The sequence below is a fragment of the Herpailurus yagouaroundi genome, unplaced genomic scaffold (genome assembly GCF_014898765.1).
Source record: "Herpailurus yagouaroundi ecotype Mexico unplaced genomic scaffold, PumYag 198, whole genome shotgun sequence".
Taxonomy (NCBI): domain Eukaryota; kingdom Metazoa; phylum Chordata; class Mammalia; order Carnivora; family Felidae; genus Herpailurus; species Herpailurus yagouaroundi.
The window spans coordinates 20,167,790-20,194,799 of NW_024412429.1; the positions used below are offsets into that span (position 1 = coordinate 20,167,790).

The following is a 27,010-nucleotide window of genomic DNA, read 5'->3' on the forward strand; positions in this document are numbered from 1 at the left end:
AAGTACTCAGAGGGAGATCCAGAAGAATAAATAGAAAAGGAGAAGATTGAGCAGATGGCTCATCAGTCCTGTTTTCCATTTCCTACGTTTCCCATACTACTTTGCAATTTGGCTGGTACTTTGTGGTGGTGTTTTGGACAATGACATGTGGGGGAAACGTGTTGTATCCTACCTTGAGGCTCATAAAACATCCTGTGAGATACTTGCCAGCATGACTCAATCCTTCAGGGAATATCTTAGAAAATGGTAATGCCACAAGATGAAGGGAGCCAAGAATCCTCATAGAGCAATACAAAGCCACTACTAAACTCCTGATCATACTCTAGTATAAATGAGAAATATCCTTTGGTGTGTGATTTGGGGGTTGTGTGATATTAGAGCTAGCATTGATTACTTCCTACTTGCTACTCTGATGTTGTAACTAGCATTGATTATTAACATTGACAAATATATAGGGTAATTCCTTTTTTAGGAGTTGATCTTTTCTATCTTTAATCGTTGTAAACATATGCATGGTAAATTACTTATAGATTATTTTTCTATTATCTTAAGTTTTTGACACTTGATTCATTTTTTATCGTTGTGATTTCTGCCTATTTTTTTGTATATTCTTGTGTTTGAGGACACTATTATTATCAGCCTATCCTTATCAGGGTTTTCTTTTCCTCCAAACCCCTTTCCCCAAGGTAATCCTGTATTGAAAGAATGTGTTTTCAATGTAATGTAGAATTTTCTTCTGTCAGTGATCCCAAATAAATATGCCATCCAGGAACCCATAGGTCCTTTAAAATCAGATCTCAAACCTACATAAGTCTCAGTCCAAAGGTTTTCATTTCTCAAGGAAGATTTGTTTTTTTTTTCACCCAGACACTAAGCATAGAAAAGCTAGCCTTCTTATAACCTAAGATTCTAAAGCAGATTTTCTTATTCACCTTTTTAAAAAAAGATCTAAACTCTGGAAAGTCATGCCTTTACCTAAGGCTGGAGCACTCCCTTTCCTCATTTGTCCTATCTATGTTAAAACAAAATACTCTATTTTCATAAGACTCCCTAAGGAAGTTACAGCCTCAGCTTAGAGTTACAACATCCTGACTTTCAGTTCCCTCCTCATTTCTGGATTCTGAATATTTTTATTTCTCCCTTTTTTTTAATGTTTATTTATTTTTGAGAGAGAGAGAGAGAGAGAGAGAGCAGGGGAGGGGCAGAGAGAGAAGGAGACACAGAATCCCAAGCAGGCTCCAGGCCCTTAGCTGTCAGCACAGAGCCCGATGTGGAACTCGAACTCACAAACTGCAAGATCATGACCTGAACTGAAGTCAGATGTTTAACTGACTGAGCCCCCCGGCCCCCCCCCCCCCGAAGATTTTTATTTCTTTACGTAGGCATTTGTAGGTATCATTTTTTTTACCTTAATCCACCATCTTGCTGGAAAAGAGAGGTTGAAAATATATGTATTGTAAAGTAGTGTTTCTAAATAGCATGTAAGAAAATAGGAGAGAAGGATGACAATAGGGAGAGAGGGAAAATTTTCGTAATATTAATTAAAAATCAAGATACAAAATAGTACATTATAGTACATCTGTTTTATTGAGTGTTGGGACAAACTGTACAGATAAAAAGAAATTGGTGATTTTGTATCCATCAAAACCATGATAAAATTTACCTCATTCAGGAAGCTCAGAATTTTAAAAGTTATTTTTGTAAAAGGAAGATCTAATTTCTTTAAAAAAATAAATAAAGGCTTTGCTAAGATCACGTTTTGCTTTCCTCTTCATTCTGTCAAGTGTAAGTAAATGTTCTGTCTCCCTCCCTTAAGCTATTAAGCTTTATCACTAATTGGCCTACTTTCTTTGTAACATGTCAAATTTGATTCCATCTATATCGAAGATCACTTAAGAAGACATTTCTTTGAGGTATCTTATACTAGCTCAATAGCTCACCTATATTGCTACATGCACAATATAAACAGTGGTCAAATATAGCCCAATGTCAAACATGTTGTAGACTTCCAAAGATCATGCACAAATATGTGGCTTTGACGTTCACTGCCAGAATGTACGTACTGCTCTAGTATAGTTGAGATCCTTAAATATTCAAAGCATCTTATTCCTGGTCTCATCAATTCTGAGAACAAGCTAATCTTTAAACACAGAAGGAACTCGGGACTTTTGAAGATTTAGGAACTGGTAATACTGGGAAATAAATGTGGCCAAGTTCCAGGAAAATCAAATATGCAAAGAAATCAAACCTGACATCCTGAAAAATCAGGGGGATACAGAGTTATCTAAATCACATAGCAGTACACCCATGTACTAGAAGATGACTCAGTCCATTAAAATTACAATTTGTAAAACAGATTTGAAAGATAAGTATATCCTCTACATATATGGCTAAATACTTCCTTCTACACAGTGAGTCTAAGTATGCTATTGAAATAGGGTAAGTGTCACTGGAGATTTTAGGAGAGGCTAGAATCTCATGATCAAAAGCCAAGGAGGGGGCTCGTGGGTGGTTCAGACGGTTAAGCGTCTCACTTTGGCATAGGCCATAATCTTGCAGTTCATGGGTTCGAGCCCCACATTGGACTCTGCACTGACAGCTCAGAGCCTGGAGCCTGCTTCGGATTCTGTGTCTCCCTCTCTCTCTGTCTGCCCCTTCCCTGCTCATGCTCTGTCTCTCTGTCTCAAAAATAAATAAACATTAAAAAATTAAAAAAAAAAAAACATTATAAAATGTGAATGGGTGTTTGCCAGAGGCAGGAGGTGGGCCAAATGGGTGAAGGTTGTCAAAAGGTATAAATTTCCAGTTATAAAATAAGGGAGTCATGAGGTTGTAATGTACAGCATGATAACTACAGTTAATAATACTTTACTGCATATTTGAAAGTTGCTAAGGGAGTAGGTCTTTAAAGGTCTCATCACAAGAAAAAATTTTGTAACTGTATGTGGTGACCGATGTTAACTAGACTTATTGTGGTGATCATTTCTCAATACATGCAAATATCAAATCATTATGTTGTACACCTGAGCTAATATAATGTTGTATGTAAATTACATCTCCAGTGAAAAAAGAAGTCAATGGACTAAATACAGAAAGAAACTGTAGTGGTGGGAAGGGGGTTGAGATAGCATAATCTACAAGTAGGTACTGGAATTTGATTTGAGCTGTGGTAGTCCACGCTTCAAAAATCTGTAAGTCTGTTTTGGAAAAGCAGCTAAATTTACCCTGTAAATGTCAAGAGGCCAGTAATAGGTTTCATGCATGAGTGAGTGGCTACAGCTACTAATGAGCTCCTGGCTATGAACTAAAGCCAGGTATATGGCTTTATATGTGGTATATTCCCCCTATAGTTTATGGCACAACAGGCAACGTGCCAATTTCCTGTGGTGATGTGAGGAAATAGGTTGGCCAAAACAAATTAAACAATGGGAATAGGAGGTGGCCTCTACCACAGTGGGTGTGGTATCAGGGATAGCACTTCCCACATGGGAGAAAAGACTTCCGCCTCCCAAACTTAAGGTTTGGGTGGGGGCGGAGTAATATAAAAATGCACCTCCTAATCAGAAAGGACGCTGCTTTTACACTGGAGCAGCGTGCTAGAGACCTCCTAGTGGTCCTTTAGCCACTTAGTGTGGACAGGTCCTGGGGTTTTTAGAGAGGATCAACACTCAAAAGGAAGGAGATATTCCTCATAAATCTCAAAAACGCAACTATTTATCAACTGATAAGGAAGTATTTCAATTTTGGAACAACTGTCCTCTCTTTTTCAATAGTGTATCACGACTGGATGATGGCAATGGGTAAGGAGTGAATCATTCTGGAAAACCATCCAAACCACATGACAAAGAACAGTATACATGAGTCTAAAATAGCTATAAAATATGAACTAAAAAACTAACATTAAAAAGCCAAAAAAAGAAATGGAAAATTATGAAGGACAGTCGGTAAATAAATCAAAAGAAAGAAATCCAGCCAAGAGAAATAATGTAGCAAACTTAAAAGATATTTAAATATGTTTAGAATTGCCAAAAAAATAAAGGAGGGAAAGTTCTGCTTTGCAATGAGTGCAAAAAGGTATTAAGCAAACATATGACAAAGAAGATCAATGTGAACAGAGAGATACTGGAAAATTTTAGCAATGACAACTTCAGCTGTTGAAAGAATAGACTAAATAAAGCCAAAGAAAGGAGAAGACTAGTGATTTAGAAGGTAATTTTTTTTGGAGGAGCCAAGATGGCAGAACAGCATGGAAGTTTTTTGTGTCTCATGTCCACGAAATACAGCCAGACCAACACTAAACCATCATACACACCTAGAAAACTGATTGGAGGAGTAACACAACAATCTGCACAACCTGAACCACAGCATTCAGCAGGTATGTGGCACAGAGAGGTGAACTTGGGAGGAGAGAAGCCAGCGGCGGGCAGGGAACCGCCTTTGCAGGCAGAGAAAGGACGGGGGGGGGGTACAATACGGGAAAAGCACCCCTCCCCAAAAGCAGCTGGAGAGCAAGTGGAAAACTGGAAACAGCCACAGGGCCTAAACTAAAAAGAGAGAAAAGGAGAGGTTTTAAATTCCATTAAGACTGTAAACAAGGGAAGCGCAAAGTCTACAACTCCGCAGCTCTATACCTGGAGGTGCTCTGGTGGGAAGGGCGAATCCCCAGGAACAGAGTGGGGTCCGGGAGGTTCTCGGGCCACACATAGAAAAGCGGCTCCACTGCTGGAAGCACATTTGGTGGAGACTGTTGAAGCCACCTGGTCCCAGCAGACCCCAGAAGGTGGCCACATTCGCTGGTGCTGGAACAAGGTCGTTAAGGGTGAAGCCTGGTGCCAGATGTATGTTGTGATTTTCCACAATCCCTGAAAAGCTGCTGCTACACTATCTCAAGAACTTTTTCTGGGGTGGGCTGGCACCTGGCCACAGTCTTGGGGCACCGGCAGTAGCAGGATCCAGCAGGCGCTCCTGGGTGCAGCCGGCATTCCGGCCATTGCTCGGTGAGACCCTCCCACAGAGGGCGGGACGGGTCAAAGCCGCAGTCCTTCGGAAGTCAGGGGCCCGGGAAAACAGCCGCATCTGAGACAAAACTCGGGAGAGAGGTACTGCCTGGGGCTTGGTCACGGACAGTGAAAAAGCGGGGAGTGGACGAAAGCTGAAGACAGAGGACGGGTGCGCGATTACTGATCAGTGAGAACAGAGTTCCCACACTGGAGACCAGGTGACTCCATTTTCCCTGCCCCCATGCGCGCATAGATGCATCTATGCAACAATCCACCCCAGTAGGCTAGCAGCGCCATCTAGTGGAGAACAGAGCCGTTACACTGAGCTCACCCAACTGGACCAACCTTGCTCTTCAACAACACAAGTTTCACCGCCTACTTAGTTTATGGACTATAAAGCGCTTCATAGTCTGACTTCTAGGGGAAAAACGAAGTCATTTCAGTGCTATTTCCATCTATTAGCAGGTCCCTCTATTCAATTTTCTTTCTTTTTTTTTTCCTCTCTTTTACACTATACTTTTTCTTGAATACAGAAAGAAAAAATTCATTTTTATTTTCAATTTTTCTTAAAAATATTTTTCTTTAATTTTTTACTCTATTTCTTACTTTTGTGCATTTTTTTTCAAATTCTATCTTACTTCCATCATTCTATTTTAGTCTACTTCAGTGTATTCACCTTTTCAAATGTTCAAACAATTTCCTTGTTTTCTTTTTTCTTTTTTCTCTTTTTCATTTCTTTTCTTTTTCTTGAATGCAGAAAGTGAAGAATTTCATTTTTACTTTCAATTTCTATTAAAAATATTTTTCTTTAATTTTTTAACATATTTTTTGCTTTTATGTAATTTTTTTCAAATTCTATTTTACTTCCATCATTTTATTTTAGTCTACTACAGTGTATTCACCCTTTCAAATTTTCAAATGATATCTTTTTTCTTTTTCCTTTCTTTTCTTTTTCTTGAATAGAGAAAGAGAAAAAAATTCATTTTTATTTTCAATTTTTATTAAAAATATTTTTCTTTATTTTTTTCCTACTATATTCTTTACTTTTGTGTACATTTTTTCAAATTCTATTTTACTCTCATCATCTCATTTTAGTCTACTTCAGTGCATTCATTTTTTCAAATTCTCAAATGATTTCCTTTTTTCTCTCCCTTTTTTTTTCTCTAATCTGCCAAACCACTTTCAACACCCAGACCAGAACAAATCTAGGATCTAGCAGATTTATTAGATTTGTGTGTGTGTCTGTGTGTTTTTAATTTTTTAATTTTAATATTTTTTTAATTTTAATTTTTTATTTTAATTTTTCTACCTCATTAATTCCTTTTCTCCCTTCAAAATGACAAAACGAAGGAATTAACCCCAAAAGAAAGAGCACGAAGAAACAACCAGGGATTTAACCAACACAGATACAAGCAAGATGTCTGAACCAGAATTTAGAATCACGATAATAAGAATACTAGCCGGAGTCGAAAATAGATTAGAATCCCTTTCTGCAGAGATAAAAGAAGTAAAAACTAGTCAGAATGAAATTAATAATGCTATAACTGAGCTGCAATCACGGATGGATGCAGTGGTGGCAAGGATGGACGAGGCAGAACAGAGAATCAGCGATATAGAGGACAAACTTATAGAGAATAATGAAGCAGAAAAAAAGAGGGAGATTAAGGCAAATGGGCATGATTTAAGAATTAGAGAAATCAGTGACTCATTAAAAAGGAACATCATGGGGTGCCTGAGTGGCTCAGTTGGTTAAGCAGCCAACTTCGGCTTAGGTCATGATTTTGCGGTCCGTGGGTTTGAGCCCCGCGTCAGGCTCTGTGCTGATAGCTCAGAGCCTGGAGCCTGTTTCAGATTCTGTGTCTCCCTCTCTTTGGCCTTCCCCCATTCACGCTCTGTCTCTCTCTGTCTCAAAAATAAAAATAGGGGCGCCTGGGTGGCTCAGTCGGTTGAGCGTCCAACTTCAGCTCAGGTCACGATCTCACAGTCCGTGGGTTCGAGCCCCACATCGGGCTCTGGGCTGATGGCTCACAGCCCGGAGCACACTTCCGATTCTGTGTCTCCCTCTCTCTCTGCCCCTCCCCCGTTCATGCTCTGTCTCTCTCTGTCTCAAAAATAAATAAACATTAAAAAAAATTTTTTTAAATAAAAATAAAAATAAACGTTAAAAAACAAAGTTTATTTTAAAAAGGAACATCAGACTCATAGGGGTCCCAGAAGAGGAAGAGAGAGAAATAGGGGTAGAAGGGTTATGTGAGCAAATCATGGCAGAAAACTTTCCTAACCTGGGGAAAGACACAGACATCAAAATCCAGGAAGCACAGAGGACCCCCATTAGATTCAACAAAAACCGACCATCAACAAGGCATATCATAGTCAAATTCACAAAATACTCAGGCAAGGAGAGAATCATGAAAGCAGCAAGGGAAAAAAAGTCCCTAACCTACAAGGGAAGACAGATCAGGTTTGCAGCAGACCTATACACAGAAATTTGGCAAGCCAGAAAGGAGTGGAAGGATATATTCAATGTGCTGAATCAGAAAAATATGCAGCCATGAATTCTCTACCCAGCCTTTCAAAATAGAAGGAGAGATAAAAATTTTCCCAGACAAACAAAAATTAAAGGAGTTTGTGACCACTAAACCAGCCCTGCAAGAAATTTTAAGGGGGACTCTCTAAGAGGAAAAAAGATGAAAATATAAATATATAAATAAATAAATAAATAAATAAATAAATAAATAAATACCAAAAGCAACAAAGATTAGAAAGGACAAGAGAACACCACCAGAAAATCCAACTCTACAAGCAACATAATGGCAATAAATTCATATCTTTCAGTACTCACTCTAAACGTCAATGGAGTCGATGCTCCAATCAAAAGACATAGGGTAACAGAATGGATAAGAAAACAAGATCCTTCTATATGCTGTTTACCCACTTTAGACCTAAAAACACCTTCAGATTGAAAATAAGGAGATGGAGAGCCATCTATCATGCTAATGGCCAACAAAAGAAAGCCGGAGTAGCCATATGTATATCAGACAATCTAGACTTTAAAATAAAGACTGTATCAAGATATGCAGAAGGGCGTTATATCATAATCAAGGGGTCTATCCACCAAGAAGACCTAACAATTGTAAACTATGCGCCAATTGTGGAAGCACCCAAATATATTAATTAATCACAAGCATAAAGAAACTCACTGATAGTAATACCATAATAGTAAGAGACTTCACCCCACTCACAGCAATGGACAGATCATCTAATCAAAAAATCAACAAGGAAACAATGGCTTTGAATGACACACTGGACTAGATGGACTTAACAGATATATTCAGAACATTTCATCCTAAAGAAGCAGAATATACATTCTTCTCCAATGCACATGGAACGTTCTCCAGAATAGACCATATCCTGGGACACAAATCAGCCCTAAGTAAGTACAAAAAGATCGAGATAATACTGTGCATATTTTCAGACCACAACGCTATGAAACTCCAAGTCAACCACAAGAAATAATTTGGAAAGGTAGAAAATACTTGGAGACTGAAGAACATCCTACTAGAGAATGAATGGGCTAACCAAGAAGTTAAAGAGCAAATTAAAAAGTATATGGAAGTCAATGAAAACGATAACACCACAACCCAAAACCTCTGGGAAACAGCAAAGGTGGTCATTAGAGAAAAGTATATAGCAATCCAGGCCTTCCTAAAGAAGGAAGAAACATCTCAGATACACAACCTAACCTTATGCCTTAAGGAGTTGGAAAAAGAATGGCAAATAAAACTCAAAACCTGCAGAAGACAGGAAATAATAAAGATTAGAGAAGAAATTAATGCTATTGAAACAAAAATAAAAACAACAAACAAACAAACAAACAAACAAACAAAAACAGTAGAATAGATCAATGAAACCAGAAGCTGGTTCTTTGAAAGAATTAATAAAATTGATAAACCACTAGCCAGTTTGATCAAGAAGAAAAAGGAAAGGACCCAAATAAATAAAATCAAGAATGAAAGAGGAGAGACCACAACCAACACAGCAGAAATAAAAACAATAATAAGAGAATATTATGAGCAATTATATGCCAATAAAATGACCAATCTGGAAGAAATGGGCAAATTCCTCGAAACATATACCCTACCAAAACTGAAACAGGAAGAAATAGAAAATTTGAACAGACCCATAACCAGTAAAGAAATCGAATTACTAATCAAAAATCTGCCATAAAACAAGAGCCTAGGGCCAGATGGCTTTCCAGGAGAATTCTACCAAACATTTAAGGAAGAGTTAACACCTATTCTCTTGAAGCTGTTCCAAAACATAGAAATGGAAGGAAAACTTCCAAGTTCTTTCTATGAAGCCAGCATTACCTTGATTCCAAAACCAGAGATCCCCCCTAAAAAGGAGAACTATAGACTAATTTCCCTGATGAACATGGATGCAAAAATCCTCAACAAGATATTAGCCAACTGGATCCAACAATACATTAAAAATATTATTCACCACGATCAAGCGGGATTTATACCTGGGATGCAGGGCTGGTTCAATATCTGCAAAACAATTAACGTGATTCATCACATCAATAAAAGAAAGGACAAGAAACATATGATCCTTTCAATAGATGCAGAGAAAGCATCTGACAAAACACAGCATCCTTTCTTGATAAAAACCCTCAAGAAAGTAGGGATAGAAGGAGCACACCTTGAGATCATAAAAGCCACATATGAACGACCCAATGCTAATATCATCCTCAATGTGGAAAAACTGAGAGCTTTTCCCCCAAGGTCAGGAACAAGACAGGGATGTCCACTCTAGCCACTGTTATTCAGCATAATATTCGAAGTCTTAGCCTCTGCAATCAGACAACACAAAGAAATAAATGGCATATTTCACCCAAAGAGGTGAAAAATCTATACACTGAAAACGATAGAAGGCTTATGAAAGAAATTGAAGAAGACACACACACACAAAAAGGAAAACGATTCAATGCTCCTGGATAGGAAGAACAAATATTGTTAAAATGTTCATATTACCTAAAGCAATCTTCATATTCAATGCAATCCCTATCAAAATAACACCAGCATTCTTCACAGAGCTAGAACAAATAATCCTAAAATTTGTATGGAACCAGAAGGGACCCTGAATAGCCAAAGCATCTTGAAAAAGAAAACCAAAGCAGGAGGCATCACAATCCCAGACTTCAACCTATATTACAAAGCTGTAACCATCAAGACAGTATGGTAATGGCACAAGAACAGACACTCAGATCAATGGAACAGAATAGAGAACTCAGAAATGGACCCACAAACGTACGGCCAACTAATCTTTGACAAAAATGGAAAGAATATCCAATGGAATAAAGACAGTTTCTCCAGAAATGGTGCTGGGGAAACTGGACCACGACACAGAAGAATGAACCTGGACCACTTTCTTACACCAGACACAAAAATAAACTCAAAATGTATGAAAGACCTAAACATAAGACAGGAAGCCATCAAAATCCTCGAGGAGAAAGCAGGCAAAAACCTCTTTGATCTTGGCCACAGCAACTTCTTACTCAACACGTCTCTGGAGGCAAGGAAAACAAAAGCAAAAATGAACTACTGGGACCTTATCAAAATAAGAAGCTTTTGCACAGCGAAGGAAACAATCAACAAAACTAAAAGGCAACTGACAGAATGGGAGAAGATATTTGCAAATAACATATCAGATAAAGGGCTGGTATCCAAAATCTATAAAGAACTTAGCGAACTCAACACCCCAAAAACAAATAATCTGGTGAAGAGATGGACACAAGACATGAATAGACACTTCTCCAAAGAAGACAACCAGATGGCCAACTGACACATTATTCGGCAATCAAAAAGAATGAAATCTTGCCATTTGCAACCACGTGGATGGAACTGGAGGGTATTATGCTAAGTGAAATTAGTCAGAGAAAGACAAAAATCATATGTCTTCACTTATATGAGGACTTTAGGAGACAAAATAGATGAACATAACGGGAGGAAAATAAAAATAATAAAAAAACAGGGAGGGGGATAAAACAGAAGAGATTCATAAATATGGAGAACAAACTGAGGGTTACTGGAGGGGTTGTGGGAGGGGGGATGGGCTAAATGGTGAAGGAGCATTAAGGAATCTGCTCCTGAAATCATTGGTGCACTATATGCTAACAAATTTGGATGTAAATTTTAAAAAATAAAACAAGTTAAAATAAAAGAAGGTAATTTTTTTAATCAAGTGTTTGAAACAGACCCCTTTTAAAAATATTTATTTATTTTTGAGAGAGAGAGAGAGAGAGAATGAGTGGGGGAGAGGCAGAGAAGATGGGGGACAGAGGATTTCAAGCGGGTTCCATGCTACAGTAGAGAGCCTGATGTGGGACTCAAACTCACAAACCATGAGATCATGACCTGAGCCAAAGTCAGATGCTTAACTGACTGAGCCACACAGGTACCCCTGAAACACACTCTTTTTTAAAAATTTTTTAAAATTTAAATCCAAGTTAGTTAAAATATAGTGTAATAATGATTTCAGGAGTAGAATTTAGTGATTCATCACTTACATGTAACACCCAGTGCTCATCCAACAAGTGCCCTCCTTAATGCCCATCACGCATTTCTCCCATCCCTCTACCCAACACCCCACCGGCAACCCTCAGTTTGTTCTCCATATTTAAGAGTCTCTTATGGTTCTTCTCCTCTCTGCTTTTATCTCATTTTTTCTTCCCCTTCCCTATGTTCATCTGTTTTGTGAAACAGACTCTTTTTGTTAATTAAAAAAATGTTTGTATTGTTTTTTGTTTATTTCTTTTTGAGAGAGGGACAGAGCACAAGTTGGGGAGGGACAGAGAGAGAGAGAGAGGGAGACACAGAATCTGAAGCAGGCTCCAGACTCCAAGCTGTTAGCCCAGAGCCTGATGTGGGGCTCAAACCACAAACTATGAGACCATGACCTGAGTTGACGTTGGATGCTTAACCACCTGAGCCACCCAGGTACTGTGAAACAGATTCTTAACTAGAGAGAACAAACTGATGGCTACCAGAAGGGAGGTGGGTGGGTGTATGGGTGAAATAGGTGATAGGGATTAAAGAGTTCACTTGTGATGAGTACCGGGTGATGTATGGAAGTGTTGGATCACTATTTTGTACACCTAAAACTAACATGAGACTGTATGCTAACTAACTGAAATTTAAATAAAAATGTTTTAAAAATCCAGTGTTTGCATAGATAGATAAAGAGATAGAAACAGTGAACTGAACAGGTGGATAGATTGAAAAACTCCAGGGGCGCCTGGGTGGCTCAGTTGGTTGAGTTTCCACCTCTTGATTTTGCCTCAGGTCACAATCTTATGGTTCATGGGACTGAGCTGGCATAGGGCTCCAGGCAGACAGCACAGAGCCTGCTTGGGATTCTCTTTCCCCCCCTCTCTCTGCCCTTCCCCTACTCACGCATACATGCTCTCTCCCTCTCTCTCTCAATATGAATAAATAATGAAAACATTAAACATTTTTAAAAAGAAAAAAACCTCCAGTGTATGCCTAATAGAAGACTCAGGCAGATAAATAGTTAAAATGGGGGTGGAGAGAAATATTAGAAGATTTGACTGCTGAAAAATGTTCAGAATTGATGGAAGACATGTCCTCAGATGGGAAACAGTACATCAGGGAATAATAAAGGATAAATGGGAGGTCAGGGAATGGAAATCTGCATCCAGATAATTTGACTTAAATTGTAGGTAACTGATGAAAGTGAACATCTATCTACATTAAAAAAATGACAAGTTACCTTAATATAAAAACAATCAAATTGGCAGCAATAACAGACACTGTAAAGCAATGAAGTGATATCTTTAAAGCTGAGGGAAAATTGCTGTCAATCTTGGAATTAAGATCCAATTACACTCTTATTTAAAAGTGAAGCAGAAACATTTCTCTAAAATTAAATAAAAACATTTAAAACTATGAGTTTACCAGAATAGATTCCTACAAAAATATTTCCTGAAGGATTTATCTCAGGAAAACGGGAAATGAACCCAGATTGAAACTGGGGGCTACAAGTACTAATGGCAAACAAACAAGTCAATACATTTTGGTAGAATTCTGAAACGTATCTCCTACTAACACATAATGGTAACAGTAGCTTTGTGTTTTTAAAAACTCTCAAAAATAAATGAGAGAACTAAAAAAGGGAATTCTGTTGGACACTGGTGTGCCTGGTTTTTCTTCAGGAATAATGCTGAGCAACTGTAGACTTTGTAGGAAAGTATTTGGAGATAAATGTATTTAAGAAAGTAAGGATTGCCTTAGTCAGCTTGGGCTGCTGTAACAGACTACCATAGACTGTGTGGCTTGTAAACAATGGAAATTTATTCCTCAACAGTTCTGGAGGCCGGAAGTCTAACATCAAGGTGCCAGCATGGTCAGGGCCTGAGAAGAGCTGTCCTCTGGCTTGCACTGTGTCCTCACTGTGTCCTCACTGTGTCCTCATTGTGTCGTCACATGGTGGAAAGAGCTAAAAGACACGAATCCCATTCATGAGAGCGTCACCCTCATGACCTCATTACCTCTCAAATGCCCCATATTCAACACCATCACATTTGGATTAGGGTTTCCATATACAAATTTCAGAGTACACATTCAGTCCTTTGCAAGGATACATCAAGAAACAAACTTTAAAAGTCCCAAACTGAGAAGGAACAGAAAGAGTGGCCCTTACATTAGGAAACAACTCACTGTAAGCTATGCCATCGGTAGACAAGAAACTGAGAATGCAGAATTATTTTCACGATGATCAGATTGTTTTAACGAAGATCCGTCTGGAGACTAAAACATTTTAGAAGAATACCGTTTCAGAATGAGAAAGGAATCTCAATCAACTGACAGTTCACTTATTTTTAACTAACATTTATTGAACACCTGTACTGTGACAAGTACTGTGCTAGATGATAGGGTTACCGACCCGTAAATATATATGTATATATATATATATCTGCTCTTGAGTTTATTTTGGAATTCAAACAGGTAAACAGATTATCTCAATATAATGTGGTAGACGCAGAGATGGAAGTATTCACAGATGGCAAAGAGGGGGGCATTGTGCCTCATGTGAGGCAATTAGGAAAAACGTACTGCAATAAATAGCATCTGAGCTGTTTTGAAAGGCAACGAGAAATTTTCCAGGTGGTAAAAGCAGAAAGGGCATCAGCAAGGAAAGAGAAGGACACAAGCAACAGAGTGGGTGCAGAGAACTAGGAGCTTTTCAGCACTGCATGAGCATGAGTAAAAAGCAGTGGGGAAATTAGGTTGGAGAGAAACACTAGGTCAGCAGGCAGGCAGCTCCCCACCGAGGGCCTTGCTGATGAGCTTGGACATTGTTTCCTAGATAGTGTTGACTTGGCCCATTGCACAGAGATGAACAATTTATTATTAGATATACATTATTTAATGTTTACCCAGAATGGACCATCGGTTTAAAATAGGAAGCTTGAGGAAGAGTGAAGTTGCAATACAACCCAAAAGAGAGCACGGTGATAACAATTATGAAGATGTGATTTAAGATCATCCTTATCACGTATGTAAGTTGCATTCTTTTAGTTAAAATTCTTATAATGAGATGTCTCTACTACAACAAAAAACAATCTTGTAGAAGATGATATACAGGGCAATTACATATAATCTGGGATTTCAGTTTTAAGGAAAGAATTATATCCATACTTACAATATGTGACTTGTGGATATATATGTGTAAATGATGCTTTAACACCTCTCGTCTTAATATTTAGACATCAAGTGTAAAATTTAAGTAATAAACCTAGGTGATATTATGTTCACGTCAATTAAAATAACAGGGACTGGATTTATCCTTCCACCTCAGACAACCAAACACCTGAGCAAAACATATGAAACTGATTTTCAGGACAGTCATCAAGTGTTGAGGGATGGTGATTCTGAAAACATGGGAAGCACATGAGGGGAGCCCTCTCATTGCCTTAGCTTATGATTGTGAGAGAAGTTTGGACTGCAGCGCAGAGAGAGGTAATCCAGGCATATCTCAGCAGATTCCTTGAGTAGAGGGGCAGATGAGAGTTTGGGGGAGACCAAGGCAGCTAGAGAACATTTCATCACAACAGAATGTACATCCTTTTCGAGAATATACATTATATTTATCCAGATAGACCATAATCTGAGACATAGGATGTCTCAGCAAATTTAAAATAATCCAAGTTATGGGGCGCCTGGTTGGCTTGGTTAGTTCAGTGTCTGATTTCAGCTCAGGTCATGATTTCTTGGTTCGTGACTTCAAGTCCCACATCAGGTTCTATGCTAACAGTTCAGAGACTAGAGCCTGCTTCACATTCTGTGTCTCCCTCTCTCTCTGCCCCTCCCCTGCTCATGCTCTGTCTCTGTCTCTCTCTCTCAAAAATAAAGATTAAAAACATTTTAAATAATTCAAGTTATAAAAAGTATCTTCTCTGACCAATGGAGTTATACTAGAAATCACTAAGAAAAAAATCTGAAAAATTCAAAGATATTTAGAATCTAAGCAAAACAATTATGATTAAACAATATGTTAAAGAAGAAATCAAAAAGGAAGTTAGGCAGTATTTGAGTTGAATGAAAATGAAAAAAAAAAAACGTATTATGATTTACAGGATGCCACTAAAGCAATACATAAAGGAAATTTTATAGAAAAAATATCTGTATTAGGAAAGAATACAAGTCTCAAAACAATATATTCAGTTTCTACCTTAAACTAGAAAATTATAAAGTAAATCAAATGAGGAAGTTAAGATTAGATCAAATCAACAAAAACAAAAAACAGAAAAATTATAGAGAAACATCAATGAACCCAAAATCCAGTTTTTGAGATCATCAAAATTAATCAAACTTAGTCAGACTGATCAGGAATAGAAGAGAGAAGACACAAACAACCAATATCAGAAGCTAACGTGGGGTCATCACTACAGATTCTAGATATTAAAAGGATAACAAATGGGGTAACTGAGTGGTTCAGTCAGTTGAGCACCCAACTCTTGATTTTGGCTCAGGTCATGATCCCAGAGTTCTAGGATAGAGGCCTGCACTGGGCTCCATGCTGAGTGTGGAACCTGCTTAGGATCCTCTCTCTCTCTCTCTCTCTCTCTCTCTCTCTCTCTCTCTCTCTCCGTCCCCCCCCCACACACTCTGTCTCTAAAATAAAAAAAGATAATAAAGAAATATTACAAACAACTCTGCTTGTATAGTCGATAACCTAGATGAAATGGATCAATTCCTTGAAGGATATAAACTAAGAATACTCACTAAAGAACAGATAGATTGGGCTGGACATACTGAATATCCATGTATCTATTTAAAAAAGTGAACTTATCATTAAAAACTTGCCCAACGAAGAAAACTTCAGGCCCCAATGGTTTCACTGATGAGTCTACTACATATTCAAGGGAAAAATAATACCAATTCTACACCAACTGCTAGCAACAACAGGGAAGAATATCAAAATAATTACAATGAGTGAAAGAAGTCATACAAAAAAGATACATAGTTTATGATTCCATTTATATAAAACTCTAGAAAATGAAAACTAATCTATAGTGACAGAACACAGAATAGTGGTTGCCTGGAGACTGTAGTCAGGAAGGGACAGAAGGTGGGGATCACCAATAAATCACAGAAACCTTCTTGAATGGTAGACCTGTTCATTATCTTAATCATGTTGACATTTTCACATGTGTACATGCACTTCAGAACTTATCAAAACATATCCTTTAAATACCTGTGATTTACTGCATATCAGATTTATATCAGTAAACCTACTTTTAAAAAGAAAGAAGAAAAAAAAAAAAAACAAGACTGGGAGTAATAAGAGGCAATTTAAGGAAATTCCAAACAACATACTATGATAGCAATGTTATATGTTCCTAGAGTCATAATATACAGTAAAATTAAATCCACATTTTATGATATATTTGGTTACTGAGTCGTATGCAGTAAAACATATTTCATCTACATTTCTGTCTTTCATGTATACCTATTCCTGGTAAATTAAATGCCCTCCATAGTTTGGAAATGGGAAGAAGTCAAAACCAAATAAATAATGATAGATAAATAATTGTATTGAATTGTATTTTACAATCCAATTTTTAATAGAACATGAATAAAATAACCTTTTAGAACTTAAAAACACATTAATTACATACCTTGCAAAGATGACAAAATGGTTTTTAAAAATTCTTACATCAATTAAGATTATATAATACAGTAGAAAATGTATAAGAGTTGAAAAGCTTCAAAGAAAACTTTAGCTGATACAAAGTCATTAGAGACTTTTGAGCAAAAAAAAAAAAAAAAAAATCAGAACCTGATTTACATACACACAGTCCTATACATGCTTTAACGATTTTATTTTCGCTGTAGGGATTAAAACTTCAATAAAATGAGGGTCTGGAATTTTGCCATTGTTTTCTTCAAGCATGCTGTTCAGTGTAAAGACATGATTTTATTCATAGTGGGAGGCAGTTTATTTGTGCAACGTGCAATCAGCATGCCTTCTGAAGTAGTGTCAGTAAGTATCCTGAAGGAATTAGAACATGAATGGAATTGCACAATCGACTTAATTTGTGTTGGGGCATTCTGAGCCAGCCGCGATCTTCAGAAGTATCCAATAGGTAAGGAAATAAACTGCAATCTTAAAAAGTTAAATTAAAAATAAGGCCAGGTTGTCGTGTTGACCTTTTATTCCCTTGGTTTCGTTCAAATTATTTCATTGGGCACTTAATTGTAAAAGTTCAACATTTATCTCTTTTTTTCAATACATTGTGCTTGAGTGAATATGAAGATCAGTAAGACTTGGTTTTATTCTCAAATAACTTAAAATTAGTGAGAATAAATACACACAGTAAGGGAACTGCAAAGGCAAAAGTGGACAGAGCTCAAGAAAAGTTAAAAACTCAGTGCTTTATCAGCACAGAAGAGGGGATAGTGGCTTAGAAGTTGGCAAATCAATGATGGCTGCGAGGAAAAGCAGGTCTTAAGACATGCATAGAATTATAGGGTAGGGTGAAAGCAACTGTAAGCAGAGAAAAGAGAATGGGGAGAGGCACAGAGACGGAAAAGTGGGAAAACGTAAATAGTATGTTAGTATTTGGTTGGTAACAGAAAATAGGAGGGAGTTGAAGCTGGTTGTGGCCCTATCAACCAGCTTGCTTGCTCTCTCTCTCACTCTTTTACTTTCTCCCTTCTTTCTTCTTTCTTTCTTTCCTTTTCTTTCTTTCTTTCTTTCTAGCTTTCTTTCTTTCTCTCTCTCTTTCTTTTTCTCTCTTTTTTTTTTTTTTCAAAGCAGGAACAACCTACTGGTGGAATAGGGTGTTAAGATTACTAACAGCATTGCATATAAAGAAGATTGGAAATTAGACTGAAGGACAAGGAAATTAGGATGCTTTTTCAGTGGTTCCACCTGGAGTTATTAAAGGCCCAAACTAGAAAATGACAAGGAAGAAAATGAAGGCTAAGCCAGGCTAGAGAAGAAATTGGAAGGTAAAATCAAAAGAACATAGAGACCACCTAGACGCAATGGGCAAAGAGGAGGGAAAAGTCAAGTACGATTGAACTGTGGAGTCAGAGTGTCAGCGAGGATGGTAACAAGATTCTTTAAAATGAGAGACATGGGGGGCGCCTGGGTGGCTCAGTCGGTTAAGCGTCCGACTTCAGCTCAGGTCACGATCGCGAGGTCCGTGAGTTCCAGCCCCGCGTCAGGCTCTGGGCTGATGGCTCAGAGCCTGGAGCCTGCTTCCGATTCTGTGTCTCCCTCTCTCTCTGCCCCTCCCCCGTTCATGCTCTGTCTCTCTCTGTCTCAAAAATAAAAATGTTAAAAAAAATTAAAAAAAAAATTAAAATGAAAGACATGGGAAATATGTACACTTGGGAGAAAACAAACAAACAAACAAACAAAAAAAAACCCATGACCTCCATTGTGGATATATTTAACTTGGAATAGTAGAGCACATCCAAGCAGATTTGTCCACTTGAACTTGAGCTCAATTACACAGTAAGTACCACTGATGCTAATTTAGTCGACTTTGATCAGGAATGACTGTTTTAGATGATCAAAGGAGAGATAAGAGAGGCCATGAGAGGAGAGGGAAGTAAGACCATTCCAGAATGACTTAATTTGGGGGGTAGAAGAAAGAAAACAAGACAGGTAGGCCGGAGAGAAAGGAGGCCTCTAGGAGAGGGCAAGAAAGGTGAGATTCAGCTGTAGTGACACATGCTCCCCTGTTAGGCAGCTGAACCCTCTGGAGGGACAGGAGGAACCGGGAGAGTAGAACAAGAAGTTTCTCACTCAAAAGCCCAAGTACGCAGGCCACTGGGATCTTAAGCTTCCCATGTGCCAGGATCTGACACCCTACCCTCCAGCCGCAAAGCTGGTATTTATAAAGCACAAACATAAAACATGGTGGGCAAATACATGAAACAGTGTCTACAATGACTTTAAGCAAAATCCACTGAAGAAACAACAGGTATGCAGGACCCACAGGCTTGTACATGCACAGGTTCCAACTGACTTTTTCTTAACTGCAACTCCAGCTGCTATCCTCATAACCTCATTCTCTGTCTATGGTGGAAACCAGTCCTAAATTCCTACTGGGCTTTGACCCAAGGTGGCACAAATGTGAGGCTTTGTCTCTAATTTCCAATTCATTATAATAGTACGCAGAATGGGCCCTCTTGGGACTGCATGCGGTACAGACTTCACCTTTGACTTTGACCTGACCTGGTTAAACTCTCACTGTGTTTCTGACCCAGACTAACACAGGCACAAAAGTCCAGAGTTCTTCCTGCTTCCGTTCCTCTTGCCTCTGATTCTACAAGGTTTGATAAGCTGTAGACACATTCTCACTAATTTGTAACTACCCTGGGTACCTCTCCTTCCCTCAGATTCAGTAGGTAGCTCTTCTGCATACCCCAGTTTGCAGTTCTACTCGGAAACAAACACTGTAGAAAAGTGTGACGATGTAGAGAACAGAGAAGCTCTGAGCTGACCCGGCCTCTGAGAGTCTCCATGGAGGCTGTGGATGGAAACCACAGAGCCTGGAGTGAATACTGAGAGGTGAAGAAATGAGGGCAGAAAGGGGCACACTGGGTTTTTAAGAACTTCAACACAAGTAATATATGTAAGTCTAATATTCATCGTATCAGAAAGACGGAATAAAAATAATCACAAAACATTTGGACCATCACATTCACATTGACACCAGCAAAAACAAAAACCAAACAAAATAACCATTCAAAATAAAAGTTGTTTACTTTAAACATGTGGCTTGTGTTAATTCAGCCATATAACTCAACAGAGTTATAGCCCCAGAACCTGTAATTAATCAGCCCGGACCTATCCCTGGAGGATTGTGAGGACAGCTTCAAAACACCTAGTTGGATACCTTTTATCACAACGTACGCGTATGTTCTTTGTTGGGATGAAAGTGAGAAAGATTAGTAATATTTCTATCCAATCTTTCACATTCCACATAGTATATCAAATTATACAAATCTGTCTTAGATACAGGTTTTAGTCATTTTATCTCACATTAAGTAGTATAATCAGTTTGTAAATTATTTAATCCCTTGAATTAAATAAGCTGTGACCTGGAAATGTCAAGGAAATGTTAAAGTCCATTAAACTACTTTTAAATAATCACTTTTGATGGAGGCAATATTAGTTTGCTCATCTGAGAAGCACTGGCAACAACATTACTAGTTTCAAAGTACACATTTGATTATGTTTTTAGGTAACAATAAAGTACAAATTCTATAGGAGTTTATAAATTTAAATCTTTTTAAGGTAACTTCTACTTCCTTAGTAATGTTACTGAGTCAACTTTAGAGGGAACTATTTCTCCTCCAAAACTAAACAAACTGAAAATTGGGTGTTTAAAAAAAAAAGATTTCACTGTTAGAGATTATTCTTAAGCCATGTCAAATCTGAATAAATTATTTAAAAAGTGCTTAGATGAGGTTTATTTTAAAAGGAGAATTGATGGCAGACCCGACCAAGATGAACATGATACTTCTATCCTCATGAAGCAGGACTTTGGGCTGAGATATTATATTTAAAGCTATGCAACGGACATTTATGTAGTGCCCTAACCTATGCCAACTGTCGCCCTGCATTCTGGGGATGACTGACAGGCCCCCTCCCCTCTGGCTCTCGAAGTCTTTCTCTGGTTCTGACTCAGAGGGTTTTATGGCCAAGTTGCCACACCAGGTTTCCGGTTCAACTCAGTTAAATCATACACACATTTATTAAACACGCATTGTGCCAGGCCCTGAGAGAATGCAAGATAGACCAGACAAGGCCTTTAGAAATTTGTCACTGAATTTTATTTACACTTTTTTTTCCCCTTGTCTTTTCAGACAGAGTGGCGTCATAGCTGGACATCACAACAAATATTACCATGGCAATAGAAGATCAGAAATTTGGGTTTTGTAGTCTTTGACTTCAATCACCTTATAGCTAAGCTCTGCACCCATCCACTCCCCCTTTAAAAACGTTCCTCACTACCATCAAGAGTTCCCCAAATTAGGCATTCTCCACCATCTCAGACCACCACTTATTTCTTGCTATGACTCTTAATCCAGCATAAAGTCCATGCAGATGATTGTTGAATTATTCCTCACAAAGCATCATTTTAATATAGAAAAATATCTATGTTTTCCCTCATAGTTTCAATCCCTTAATATAGTTTAAATCCCTTGGTCTGTCCCTCTCATTCTGCTGCATATTCATTCTGGGTGCCTAATGTGCCAGTCCATTCATACACAGTCTGTCTATACCAGCCATCCGGATGGCTTTCTGGGACCTAAACGTTCCTGTTGGCTGCACTGACCATCTCGCTAACCTGTGCCTTCTGATTTGGGCATTGGCTGTTAGAGGAGTGAGGACAGACCAGCTCTAGTTGGAAATGATCTTCCTCTCCTCTGCCTCATAGAGCCCTCATTTTAGGAATCTCACAATGTCTCTAATCTAACCCCAAGCCAACATATGGCTCCTTCCATGATTTCTAACAAGTACCTCCTGACCAGTGTGGCATCACCATATGCTTCTTAGTTACTTCTGTATGAATCTTAAGGGCTTTTTTTGTGCTCCCCGATTACATAACCCTGGAGAGAAGATACCATGTTTCACAACTCCTTGTCCTCCCAGACCTACCGGTGACTTGGGCATGAGCAGTGCTCATTAAACAGTTCAGAAACGAACATAAAGAACAAGCTTCCCCCTAGGGAAGCATCTGTCACAGGAGCTGACCTTTCAAATTTGTTAATTGACTTTAGTTGTTGGGGTCCACAGAGGTCACCTGGGGAAATCACAAAACTCAGTGTGAGCCCTGGGTTGTTTCCTCCTCTCCTGGTCTTTTTACTTCTGCCTTTCTCTGTGGAGCTGTGAGGACTGGACATGGGGCTAGAGGGAAGCTTTCCACTCTCTGGTGAGGAATTTCTTTCCTGATCTCTGAAGGTGGAGGAACATATGCATGTTTTCATTTAACCAGCTCTCCCTCGTGAACCTCTGGTAACCAAGAACCCACTTAATTTAATACTCAGTAAGATATGTATCTTCTATTTTATGTTGCTTTCATAATACCCATCACAATTGGGCTTTTCTAATAGTCCCGTTTTCAAATTGTCACATAGGCTGATGTGGTGATCTTTTTTGAGAAGTCTACAAAATTTAGATATGCACTTAAGGCACTAAGGATAGATTAACTCGGGCATTATGAAATATATCTCATTCTGTTTTGGAAAGAGGTTTAATGATATTTCATCATCACTAAGAATCTACAAGGTGGCATAATTTTTGTTAGTTTAAGAGGTTGTCTGTTCATTTGACTTGGTTTGTGCTGTTGGAAGTGAAACAAAATTTTGTTGCCCATAAACACTCAATTATTTCCCTTTCTCATACTGTCCATTAAAGTTCCAAAGAATTTAGTGTTAAAAAGTATAAGCTTGAACATTTCTAATAACTATGAATACTTAAAATTCATGCTTCCTTTTCTCTCTTTTAAGTTATCCATGACCTACCAAAGGCTTATATTTAGTACTTCCAAGAAAATCAAATTTTTGACTTGGTGTCACTACATATCTTTCTCATAGCGTCTAGCAATGACAGTGTCAGTTGGTTTTCAAATTGGTTAGATTGGTTCATAATTTCTATTTATCATTAGCTATTTGATAAGGAGAGCTGCAACTTGTGACATTTGCTACGGCAACGATTTTTCCTGAAGATGGAATTTTAAAAAGATAACTTCTATTTTTTTTTTTAACATTTATTGTTGAGAGACAGAGACAGAGCATGAGCAGGGGAGGGGCAGAAAGAGAGGGAGACACAGAATCCTAAGCAGGCTCCAGACTCTGAGCTGTCAGCACAGAGCCCAACGCGGGGCTTGAACCCACGAACCGTGAGATCATGACCTGAGCCCAAGTCAGACGCTCAACCGACTGAGCCACCCAGGCGCCCCTAAAAAGACAACTTCTATTAGAAACCATAAATTAAATCAAAGTTTGAAATGCTTAACTCTAACAAAATCCCTCACTCATTACGGAGACACTGGAGTTTTTAAAAAATCTGATGAAGTCATGTAAGTTTGTTGCTGGAGGGAAAAATAAAGCAGAGAAGGAAGGACAGAGTGCATTGGGAGCAATTTTAATTAGATGGTTCTTCATTTAAATAAGAAAAACACTGAATGTCAGAATAGAAAAATGACATGTCCAATGTCACAAAAAAAATTAGTGTCAGAATGAACCATGTAACAGAGATGCCATTCTTCCTGATACAGGGAAACAGAGCAAATGATAATAAGTTCACCTAATGTCAAGACTGACAATTCAGCTCTCTGGCATAACTTGTATTAATGACTCAAAGCCACATTTACTTCTGAATTTGGTCAGAGCTGGACATAGATGCCTCTGCTTTCTCAGTTGTAACATCTCATTTTTTGCACTTTGCCAACAGCAGATCGGATTAGAAAGGGAGGGAGAACCAGGCTTTAATCCAACCCAGAAGGGATGGAAATCAAGCTAGGTCCCTAACCTATGAGCTCATTTAATCAACAAGTGGCAATGCTCAGTACTAGCCAGCATGCTAGGCAAAAGCCAGACGTGTCCCCATTATGACACATAATTTTAGGGAATAAAAGAGGTAGGTTGGCGACTGATATTTTCAAGGCCCTGCAGACCTTTTCTCTCATTTCCAGATCTAGCACCACAGTAGAGTTGGTTGCAACTATTGGCTGTGTAACTGCAAGGTGTGGTAAAATAATATGTAAAACTTAGTATAAATGCCCCCAGCACATTTCAAACGACAATTACACTGGAGCCTTGACAGACTTCGATCTCTAGGCCCCATGCTGGGTGGTACCTTATCTTTTAATGACGACTAAGCCTGGTAGCTATGATTGGATTTTCAGTTAAACTTAGAGGGCCGACTTGATTTATAACAAACTTCACACTCTGTCACATAATGCTACAGTAAAATCTAATGGTTTGATGTTTAATCCTCAATAGATAGTTTCTGGCAAAGCCTAGATTTTGTGTACCTATTTGCCTTTGCTCTTCTATTTTCACAAATATACATGTTCAGTTTTATTGACATAATTCAACTCAGATGTTTTCTGGAAAAAAATTAACATGTTAGAAATAACATTATCATCTCAAAAAGAAATGGGAAGTGCTGCAGAGGAGAGAGTTAGTGTCTTATCAGTAAGCACCTTATCTCTCTCATGTGACACACCCATCATAGGACCAGGCCATGTACTGTGCTTTATGGTATCTCGTTTGATCATTTTATTTTTTTCCTTAACAATCTCATCTCTTCCAGGATATAAACTCTTTAAAGTCAAAGATTTTCCCCCAAACTCCTTAAGAGTTATAAGCCTTCAACATGCATTAATTATAACCATCATTGACTAGGGTTTTTTTTTAATATATTCAATAATTCTTTTGCAACCCTTTCATAATCTCTTATTTAATCACTGTCATTCATTCATTAAATAAGCATTTTTGAGTGTCTGCTACCTATGATCCAGGAATCACTTTAGGTACTAAGGAGTCAACAGCATATCAAATAGAAAAAGAAAAAGCTCTACCGTCATAGAACTTACATCTATCCGGGAGACATAAAAATAAACATAATTTTTAAAAAGTAAAATATGTAATATTTTAAATGAACAAAAATTTTAAGAAAAATAAAGCAGGAAAGGAAAATTTGGAGGGCTTTTTTTGTTTGTTTGTTTTGTTTGCTTGTTTTGGTTTTTGGTTTTAGCAGGAAAATGGGTGTTGTGATTTTAAAACAGTTGGCCAAAGAAGCTGACATGAGAAAATGACATTTAGGTACACACTTAAAGGAGATGAGGGAGAAAACCATACAAAAACCTGGGGGAAGTGCTTTCAAGCAGCAGAAATAGCAAGTGCAAAGGCCCCGAGGTAGGAACAGCACAGGGGTATTCCAGGGAGTGGAGAGGAGACTAGTATGTGAACAAGGAGGTGGTAAAGTTAGAAATGTAATAAGAGCCTGATCTTATAGGACCTCGTAGGCCTTGTACCTTTAGTAAATGTTGAAATGACCTGACCTACATTGGTATTTAGCAGGAGAGCGATCTTGTTAAAATCACTTGTGTATGTAATATAGTACCTGAAATTTAAGTTAATAAAATGAATGGGTTATCTGCCAGGTAGTTGGAAGCCTGCTTACAAGCAAAGACAGAACTGGGGACTAGGGAATCAGGAACATGGGAATGAGTGTGGAAGAGGAGTTATATTAGTAACATGAACTACATATTGATATAGTTTTAACTTTTTAAAACCATTTTACATCTGATGGCATCTGATTAAAGGCCTTTACTTGTCCTACTGAGGCAGATACAAAATAGGGAATCACCATTAAGCATTAAGGTCAAAGTTCTCTTTCTGTCTCTCTATCTCTGTCTCTGTCTGTCATTATTGGGGCCAGACATGACCATAACTGGACAGCCTTTGAGCTATGCCTCTTCCTTAAGGCAGCTGCAACCCTTCTAAGAGTCAGGGTGGCCTATGAAGGAAGTGAGGAGGGGCGGGGAGAGAGGGGGGTTCACGGATGGAAACCAGAAGTGCAGCTGGGCAGCTGAGTCAGGGAAACCAGGGGCTCTGGGAAGGGGACGGATCTAGACAGGCATGGGGTTCCCATCGAGGACAGAGAAGCAGCGAGCAGGCCAGCCCCACTCCCGCCCTGGCAGAGCCTGCTTCAGGGAAGCAGCCCGAGGAGGAGGGGTCAGGCCAAGAGATTAGGCCAGGGGTGGGATGGGCAGGCAAAGGTCCCTTACTCTTTAGATTTATCCGATCCGTGCGCCGAATTGATACGATGCACTTCTCTCTTTTTGGCTTGTTTGGAGGCCATGGCAGAGGCGGACTCAGGCCCCAGGACCCTGCGCGGACTGAGCTCGGAGCGAGCAGCCGGCCTCGGCCCCGCCAGGCTCCGCGTCTCCTGTTGCCAGGAGACGGCGGCCAAGCGTCTGCTGCCGGGCGGGGGCAGATCCCCGGCTCCTCCACAGCGACTCTGCGGCCGCGGGTGGGGCCGCTGACGCGGTGAGTTCAGGTCTCCAAATCCAGGTGGGAACCTAGCAGTTGGGTGTCCGGGGAGGAACTCGGAGGGACTGGATTTGACGCTAGGATTGATGGGCAGCTCTGAAAAACTGCAGCCGTATCAGGTCCGCTCTACCTGGCTGTACTCTTCAGAGCCAGACACACTATTCTCTCTTAGAGTTTCAGTTGTTTGAAGATGGATTATTATGCGATGTCGCCTCTCTCCAGGTCTTCTCCCCGCTGAACAAGTTCTTTCAATTATAACTAAGGAGACATTATGGACGAACTGAATTTGCTAATGGCTTGAAAAGGGCGGGGCCAGAAATGAATACAGGGCCGTGCGGGGGGGGGGGGGGGGGGGGGGGAAAACCATCAGGGGAAGCCAAAAACAGGCCACCCAAT

The 27,010-nt window shown here is 39.0% G+C and overlaps 1 protein-coding gene and 1 non-coding gene across 4 annotated transcripts in view; both read right to left on the bottom strand.

Annotated features, from left to right (window-relative positions):
* Nucleotides 1–26,593, bottom strand: part of ADGB (androglobin) — a 163,847-nt gene extending 137,254 nt beyond the window's left edge. For 2 of the 3 annotated variants that reach the window (XM_040448929.1, XM_040448926.1), the window contains exon 1: nt 26,350–26,593. In XM_040448929.1, coding sequence (XP_040304863.1) covers nt 26,350–26,423 — 74 coding nt within the window. In that variant the 5' untranslated portion in view covers nt 26,424–26,593. The remainder of the gene's footprint in view (nt 1–26,349) is intronic. The other variant, XM_040448927.1, reaches the window with a different exon arrangement.
* On the bottom strand, nt 23,422–23,506 carry TRNAP-UGG (transfer RNA proline (anticodon UGG)). The gene has a single exon. It is a non-coding gene; the product is annotated as a tRNA-Pro (tRNA).
* Nucleotides 26,594–27,010: the final 417 nt, after the last annotated feature.